Consider the following 8,553-nt stretch of genomic DNA (forward strand, 5'->3'; position numbering starts at 1 on the left):
TGCTTCGGGTCGTTGTCATGTTGGAAGACCCAGCCACGACCCATCTTCAATGCTCTGACTGAGGGAAGGAGGTTGTTGCTCAAAATCTCACAATAAATGGCCTCATTCATCCTCTCCTTAATACAGTGCAGACGTCCTGTCCCCTTCGCAGAAAAGCACCCCCAAAGCATGATGTTACCACCCCCATGCTTCACAGTAGGGATGGTGTTCTTGGGATGCAACTCATCCTTCTTTTTCCTCCAAACACGATGAGTGAAGTTTAGACCAAAAAGTTCTACTTTGGTCTCATCTGACCACATGACTTTCTCCCATGCCTCCTCTGGATCATCCAGATGGTCTTTGGCAAACTTCAGACGGGCCTGGACATGTGATGACTTGAGCAGGGGAACCTTCCGTGCAATGCATGATTTGAAACCATGACGGCGTAGTGTTCTACCGACAGTGACCTTTGAAACTGTGGTCCCAGCTCTCTTCATGTCATTGACCAGCTCCTCCCTTGTAGTTCTGGGCTGATTCCTCACCTTTCTTATCATCAGTGATACCCCACGAGGTGAGATCTTGCATGGCGCCCCAGTCCGAGGGAGATTGACAGTCGTCTTTAGCCTCTTCCATTTTCTAACAATTGCTCCAACAGTTGATCTATTTTCACCAAGCTGCTTGGCAATTGCCCCGTAGCCCTTTCCAGCCTTGTGGAGGTCCATAATTTTGTCTCTGGTGTCTTTTGACAGCTCTTTGGTCTTGCCCATGGTAGTAGTTGGCGTCTGACTGACTGTGGGGTGGACAGGTGTCTTTAAAGAGCTCAGACAGGTGCTACTAATTTAGATTAATGAGTGGAGTAGAGGTGGACTTTTTCAAGGCACAGTAACAGGTCTTTGAGAGCCAGAATTCTTGCTGTTTCTCAAGTGTTCAAATACTTATGTTCAGCAGTGCAAGACAAATACATTCTTTAAAAATCATACAATGTGATTTCCTGAATTTTTTTTAATTCTGTCTCTCAGAGTGGGAATGCACCTACAATGTGAATTTCAGACCCCTCCATGATTTCTAAGTGGGAGAACTTGCAAAATCGCAGGGTGTTCAAATACTTCTGATCCTCACTGTACAATTCAAGAGGTCTCTCTGTCACGACGCTTTGATAAGTCAGGTTCTTGTTAAAACATGGGTGTGTGGCTGTGTAGTTTTTTTCCACTCTCAACTGATCTGTTGCTCTTTAGTTATTTCACAAGTCTATAAAATATCTAATATTCTATATAATCTAATATATAAAAGCCTTAGCCTCTGGTGAAAAAAAAAAAAAAACTCGCCATACACTTCACATATGGTAGCAAGAAAAAGTAATTGAGCCCTGTAAAATGTGTGTGTAAATTTGTTTTAAAATATGGAAAATATTTCCACTAGCATTGTAAATATTTACTGGGTGTGCTCATAATGGCACCAAAGACTAACTGTTTTTGTGTTATTAGGTTCAGCACATAGTATTTATCTGTACTTGTGCTGATCAGACCACATTTAATGACCAATTTATGCAGAATACCAGCTAAGTTCAACTAGTTCACAGCTTTGGATAATAATGAACATTGTGTGTCACATATTTTACTGTGTACATGCGTCTGTGTTTTCAGGAAGCCCAGAATCTGATGGCTCTGACCAACATTGACACGCCTCTGAAGGGAGGCCTCAACACTCCACTGCATGAGAGTGATTTCAGTGGAGTGACACCTCAGCGGCAGCAGATACAAACCCCCAACACAGTGCTCAGCACGCCATTCAGGTTCACAGTGCTCTCACCTCTGCTGTGATACAACAAACTAGCTGATACTGCAAATGTTAACATCTGTGATCATGTCTTCTTTAACAGAACTCCTGGACCAGGTCAGGGCTCGGAGGGCTTGACCCCTCAAGCTGGAGGAGCGATGACCCCGCGTGGGGCTGGGACCCCAGGTTTAACCCCCGTCCGTACTCCACTGAGAGACAAACTGAATATTAACAGTGAGGAGCAACTGGCTGACCCTGCATACGCTAAACACATGGTAAACAGACACTCCATCTTACCACAGTCGCACTGTAAATACACAACACCTACTATATATGGACTTTGGTGTTTGGATCATATCACATACTTTAACAAAAAACGTTATTAAGACAGCACTAAATTAAGAATAATTAATACAGTTAATAACCAAGTACTTCCTGTCACCTTTCTCCTCCACACACAGCAAAGGGAAACCCTGCAGCAGCTGAGGCAGGGCCTGATGTCTCTTCCTGTTCCCAAAAACGATTTTGAGATTGTTCTTCCTGAAAATGCAGAGAAAGAACTCAAAGAAACAGAGACAGAGATTGGGTTCATTGAGGACTCGGCCGACATAGAGGGACGCAAGCAGGTATGACCACAATGTTTTTGAGTGCTCAACATCCTCTGAATCTCCAAGTAAAATTTATGCATTTGTTTGTGCCTGTGTAGTTCAAATAAAGCAATGGCTGACTGTTTTTATGTGTGTGTGTGTTTGTCAGGCTCAGCGGGAGGCAGAAAGAGAGAAGGAGCTAAAGCTGCGACACACTGCTGTTCAGAGGAATCTCCCCAGACCTACTGAGGTAATGAACACACTCACTTCCTGGTGGTTTGTTTGAGTGTTACCACCACCGAGTCTGTGGCAGACTGTAGCGGGACAGTGTGAGTGTCAATGACCTCTTCAGCACTTCCCATCTTCAGCTCCAGTCACATGACATTTATGTGCAATGACATTTCTCCATGTTGTCGTGTCGCATTTCTGATACAGATAATGTTAAAATATGAACTAAACAAAGATAAAACCTGCTAGAATATTGTTTCCACACTTAAATTTGACCAAGCAAAGACTCATAGGGCACCCATGTAAAGCCACTTTTGTTGTGCGACTGTTTGTGTTAGGAGCATTTTCTTCCAGGTGGAAGGTGAAACTGAACATCAGTGCTTTCATTTGTCTCAGCATGATGATGCCATAGTCTCTCTTGACAGGTAAACGAGTCCGTCCTACGTCCAGCCTCCTTGGAGCCGCTTTCTGACCTCCAATGGGCTGAGGAGCTGATCAAACAGGAAATGATCACCATGCTGCACCACGACTGCCTGCACCATCCCCCAGCCAACGCGACCACCCAGCTGCAGCGTGGCAAAACCAGAGGCCCCACCTCTACATCTAACAATGCGTCACACATAGCTTACCTGGAAACTCACCACTACAAGCCCATCATCACAGAAGACATGGACCAGGTAACACGCACACGTCACTAAAGCTGTTGTCTCTTGTTCTAACAAGTAACGACAGTCAAAGTTGTTCACAGTTAAATCGGTGTTGATTGTTTCAGTATGAGCGTGAGTGACTGGGGTCTAGGAGCAGGATAACCAGTATGCAAGAAGTGGTTGTTATTGATGCTGTGTTCATAGGCAAAGGCAGTACTGGCAGCAGAAATGGAAGTGGTGAAGACAGGAATGGGTCATGGTGATCTCAGCATGGAGGCCTACAGCCAGGTGTGGGAGGAATGCTACGGACAGGTGAGCATCCTTCTGTCCCCATATAAGGCATGTTCGCAGCTGCGAGCTGACCATTAATTTCTCTCTCTGTGCAGGTTTTGTATCTACCTGGTCAGAACAGATACACCAGAGCTAACCTGGCTTCAAAGAAAGACCGCATTGAAAGCTTGGAGAAGAAACTAGAGGTGAGAAACAATGGATATAGAAAGCGTTCCTTGTTCAGTTTTAAACACCTGTGAAATCACACATAAGCAAAGTGGTCCCAAGACTGAGGCTCCTGTATCCATCTCCTTCCAGGTGAACCGAGGTCACATGACAGCAGAGGCCAGGAGAGCTGCTAAACTGGAGAAGAAACTCAAAATCCTGCTGGGAGGGTTCCAGTCCCGAGCCCTGGGGCTTCTGAAGCAGCACAGCGAACTCTGGGAACAGGTACTGAACACTTTGTAGTAAGGAAGAGTCTTATGTAGAACTAAAAAAAAAAAAACTTTATTCTTTTCACTTAGTTCATAGCCATATTGAATTGGAAGATGAAGTGTTGATCACTGAACTGACTTTGTAGCTTTACAATATATACAAAAAGACATATTTATATGAAGGCATCAAATATTGTTTCATTGTTATTTAATAGAAGTCCTCACTCAGTCCCTTACAGGATGTATATGATTGTGGTTTCTGAAACAACTAAATGTTGTTCTCATGGTGTCCACTAGGTGGAGCAGGCAGCCGTGGAGCTCCAGACCTTCATGCAGCTGAAAAAACAAGAAGATACTGCCATCCCCAGGAGACGTGCGGTAATACATTTAACACACACACACTGTACTAACAGTACATTCAGCAAAGGAAACAAAATGGGTTTGGAACATTGCATAACTTGCCTGACTATCAGCTATTGTTGAACTGCACTGTTACACTGACAGGTGCTTCTGTTATTTTGTCCACCTCATTTTTATCAATGATGCTAAATAACAGAAACCAGCTCTCTGTATAATGCAGAAGGGGTTTTACTGTAGCAAAACTAAATCTTCCAAGATGACCACAGTTGAATCAACACCTCCCTGAAAACTGAACTGGATGACCGAGAATTTGCATAGACATAAATATACAAACTTAAAAACATTAGTGTGCCTGACCTCACACAACCTAATCTCTGGAAAATGCTTGTTCCAATCTTGTTTTAGGCTCTGCTGGAGGACGTGGAGAGGCAGATGGAGAGAGAGCGAGAACTTCAACAGAGATATGGAGAGCTGCTGATGGAGAGGGAGTCTCTGCTCAACAGCGTTCAGAAATATTGAGCAGTGCTGAACAGACAAACACATTTACTCCTCTCCCCTCTGAGCTGTCCTATTGAACCCTGTTCCATAGATAAGCCCTGCACTCATGTCACAGGCAGAGTTTGGAGCATGCTCAGTAGACCCTTTTGTTTCTGTATTAGTGACCAATAAAATTTCTTTTCATTAAAGAAGAGTTTTTTTGTAAGTAATTTGTCTAGAGTAGATTCTAGTGCAGTTTGACAAAAGCTAAGTCAGGACTGTAAGTAGTAAACCACTGTGTTTGTCCCAAATACAAACACATAGGCTTACTGCAAAGTCTTTAATACACCAATGGAAGAAAAATATAAAAGTACCTACAACAATGTGTTTCTCCCTCAGCAGGCGAGGAAGGCCATTCCACTCTTCCAATAAGCACTCTGAGAGAAAGGATTTGTCAAAGTAGTCTATTACTGTCGCCTTTATGGTGGGTAAAATCCTCTAACTGGCCACAAATGTGTAAAAATGATTCTTTACAGATTGTTCGATCACCTGGAGCATGATCTGCTTGTGTGCAAGATTTTCAGAGTATTTCCTCACAGATCCACAACCGTATGCTGCATTTAAGTACAGTGGAAAACTCAGATGTTTGACTTTTCAAGCTCTTTTCCAAAGAGAGATTGACTGTGTATTTTAACATGGAATATTCTAATGTCATGTGGCTTTATCTTAGTTTAAATTAGAACATGGCTGTACTGTATTAAGGTAATGTTAGGCCCTCTGTTCACCTTAGGATATATGCTGCTTAAATGCAGCATATACTTAATGGTTCCAAGAGCAAAAAAATACTCTCAAAACCTCACACACGCGCATCTAACAGTCTATAAAGAGGTGCACACAGAAAATCATTTTTAGACATTTGTGAGGACTTTACCTCTATATCTACTTGACTTAGTGAAATAATTTGTCCAGTCTGGCCATGAAATGATTGCACAGTCCTCATTCTGAGCAAAAGTACAGTGTTCACCTGCTTTCTCTTGTTTGAATTTAGCATGTTTTCCATTTTATTGTTGTTTTCAAACCTAATGTCAGTTCATGTTGGAAATTAACTTTTTGGCTAACACTGGCAGTTGAAGGTAACAGACATAGGGGCTGCAACTGTTGATTATTTTCATTATCATTTCATCTTGATTGGGCAAGACTGATTTGGACAAGTCGGGCCCCCCCGCCCCCCTCCCCCTCCAAATTGCCTGTGATGGCGGTGCGTATGTACGCAGTGGCCTGGGGCCCCCTCCAGCTCCAAACAAAATTTTGTTGTACGTGTCACAATGTTACAATGACAATAAAATAAAGCTGCTTCTTCTTCAAGCCAAAATCAGACCAAAATACTCGTTTTGTTTCCAGCTAACACAAACTCAAACCTCTTCAGGTCATTACATCATTTGATGAGGGAAATCTGTAAATGTTCTAATAAGAAAAAAATCTATTGGTGGAACATAACCAAGCACATTTACTCAAGCCCAATTTTGAGGTATTTGTACTTCATTTTCTGCTACTTAATACTTCGAGTTCCCTTTGTTTTAAGAGGACAATATTGTAGTTTTTGTGCTATTACATTTAATTGATGAATTTAGTTAATTAAAGCCTTATTGATCCCTGGTGGGCAATTGACAAGCTACCCAGTAGTAATTCAAATTATAGGCATAGGATCAAGTATAAGCCAGTAAAATTGGTTATATGACATTCAGCATGAGTTTTTCTTACTTTTGGTCCTTTAACACAGTATTTTCACACTGGTATTGCTACTTTTACTTGTGTAAATGATCTGAGTACTTCTTCCACCACTGCTAAAAATCCAGCAAATATTTTACATTGTCGCTTAAGTGTAGAATCAAAATAGTTGCAGCTGTACATACAAGGCTTCAGCAATCTGACTTGGACAAATTAAGTGGGTATCTTGCAAATGGTAAGGCATAAAATTACCTTTTTGTTGTGGTCAGAAACCTTCACTAAGCAAGAAGACATCCTACTGAAAAGACAATTTCACAGATGCCTACATGCTTTGACTAAGTCAAGACAGCTGAAGTCTTATATTAGCTTTAGCTGAACTTCATGCATTTTGCACAGGGTGAGGACTCCGTTACCAAGATGGGAAGGGAGCGCATCATAGCCAGTATGGAGAGAACCAGCAACTCTTTTAACAAGCACAGATTGCTAAAATTATATTAAGGTTGACTTGGAAGAAATCTGAAGCCATCATAAAGGATGTAGTGTTTGTGTGTATGGGTACTTACTGTGTGTCTATAGTTGTATCTCCTGATGGCCTCTCTTATGTGACAGGGCTGGATGGCTCCGTTGGGTGGCTCTGCTGCAGCCGGACAGCTCTAAAACACACAGTTCTCTACTTTAACATGGGTCTATGGGGGATATATACAGGAAAAAGGGGTAATTAATAAAGGAGGCACACAGGAGAGAGGATCATTGGCTTCAGTTTTTGGGTGGGTGAAAAGTAATAAGGCATTAAAAATTGGCTATAGAAAATGTTGTATCACTGGAGTCATGATGACAACAGTCTCTAAATAGACGATAGTAAATATGATTTGTCCATTAGCTGGAAACAAAAAACGAGTATTTTGGTCTAATTTTGGCTTGAAGAAGAAGCAGCTTTATTTTACTAACATTGTCCATAACTCTTTACCACATACATTTTTCAGGAAAGGGTCAGACCCCAATTTTTAACACAAATTATAAAAAGGCATATTTTTCAGGTGGCACTGTGAAGCATTTTAACAACATACTATAGTAGGGCATATTTTTCAGGAGAGGGTCGGAACCCAATTTTTACCAAAAACTATAATAAGGCATATTTTTCAGGTGGCACTGTGAAGCATTTTCACGACATACTATAGTAAGGCATATTTTTCAATAGAGGGTCAGACCACAATTTTTAACAGAAATTATAATAAGGCATATTTTTCAGGTGGCACTGTGAAGCATTTTCATGACATATTTTTCAGGAGAGGGTCGGACCTGGATTTTTAGAACATACTATAATAAGTGTTAGGTATTTCTAGTCAGATAGAAATTGGATAGATACTTTATGTATTAGAAATGTTTAGTGGAGATAGGATGTCTAGTTAGACTGTTAAATGCTTAGTCATGCTTATGAGTTTCTACAGGGTACATCTGGTCAAGGATAACTAGAGAGAAGAGTTGAGGACTGTCAGCAGACAGGGTGTTTAATATTATTATTATGACGTGTATAACTGTAGCCTTAGCCATAATAGGTTCTTATGTTTAAGCCACGACATGTTACTAGAGGTCGTGAGAATGTTTTTAGCTACACACCACTTAACCAACAGACACACACAATGTTTTGACTACTGCTATGACCAGCTGCAAAGCTGGCAACAGAGACGTCTCGGTTGACGTTTCTGTGTAGTATGGGGCTAGCCCAACCGAGGGGATATAATGTATAGGCCTGGTTTGGTTCAGGGTCTTTCATCTTACATCTGCCTGCGCACAGTTTGGAGGTGCAAGATACCTGAGCGTGTAATGTTAATTTTACCTGTGATCCTTTGAATAAATCAGCACTGTTTTGAAGTTACTTGGACTGTCTCGTCTCTCAGAGTTAGCAATGGTAACAAGAACCACAGTCCTTCATAAGGCATATTTTTCAGTTGGCACTGTAAAGCATTTTCACGACATACTTATAGTAAGGCATATTTTTCAGGAGAGGGTCGGACACAAATTTTTACCACAAACTATAACGGCATATTTTTCAGGTGGCACTGTGAA

At 41.5% G+C, this 8,553-nt stretch overlaps 2 protein-coding genes across 2 annotated transcripts in view; one reads left to right on the plus strand and one right to left on the minus strand.

Moving 5' to 3' along the window:
• cdc5l (CDC5 cell division cycle 5-like (S. pombe)) overlaps positions 1-4,968 on the plus strand; it is an 11,962-nt gene extending 6,994 nt beyond the window's left edge. Inside the window, exons 10-19 of the mRNA XM_020601736.1 lie at positions 1,623-1,771; positions 1,859-2,030; positions 2,217-2,381; positions 2,512-2,592; positions 2,996-3,247; positions 3,422-3,529; positions 3,604-3,693; positions 3,806-3,937; positions 4,219-4,299; positions 4,687-4,968. Of these exons, the coding sequence (XP_020457392.1) occupies positions 1,623-1,771; positions 1,859-2,030; positions 2,217-2,381; positions 2,512-2,592; positions 2,996-3,247; positions 3,422-3,529; positions 3,604-3,693; positions 3,806-3,937; positions 4,219-4,299; positions 4,687-4,800 (1,344 nt within the window). The 3' untranslated portion in view covers positions 4,801-4,968. The remainder of the gene's footprint in view (positions 1-1,622; positions 1,772-1,858; positions 2,031-2,216; positions 2,382-2,511; positions 2,593-2,995; positions 3,248-3,421; positions 3,530-3,603; positions 3,694-3,805; positions 3,938-4,218; positions 4,300-4,686) is intronic.
• supt3h (SPT3 homolog, SAGA and STAGA complex component) overlaps positions 4,019-8,553 on the minus strand; it is an 18,577-nt gene continuing 14,042 nt past the window's right edge. Inside the window, exons 11-13 of the mRNA XM_020601737.1 lie at positions 7,050-7,139; positions 5,137-5,195; positions 4,019-4,257 (exon numbers count right to left, since the gene is read on the minus strand). Of these exons, the coding sequence (XP_020457393.1) occupies positions 5,154-5,195; positions 7,050-7,139 (132 nt within the window). The 3' untranslated portion in view covers positions 4,019-4,257; positions 5,137-5,153. The remainder of the gene's footprint in view (positions 4,258-5,136; positions 5,196-7,049; positions 7,140-8,553) is intronic.

The sequence above is a fragment of the Monopterus albus genome, unplaced genomic scaffold, assembly GCF_001952655.1.
Source record: "Monopterus albus unplaced genomic scaffold, M_albus_1.0 scaffold52.1, whole genome shotgun sequence".
Taxonomy (NCBI): domain Eukaryota; kingdom Metazoa; phylum Chordata; class Actinopteri; order Synbranchiformes; family Synbranchidae; genus Monopterus; species Monopterus albus.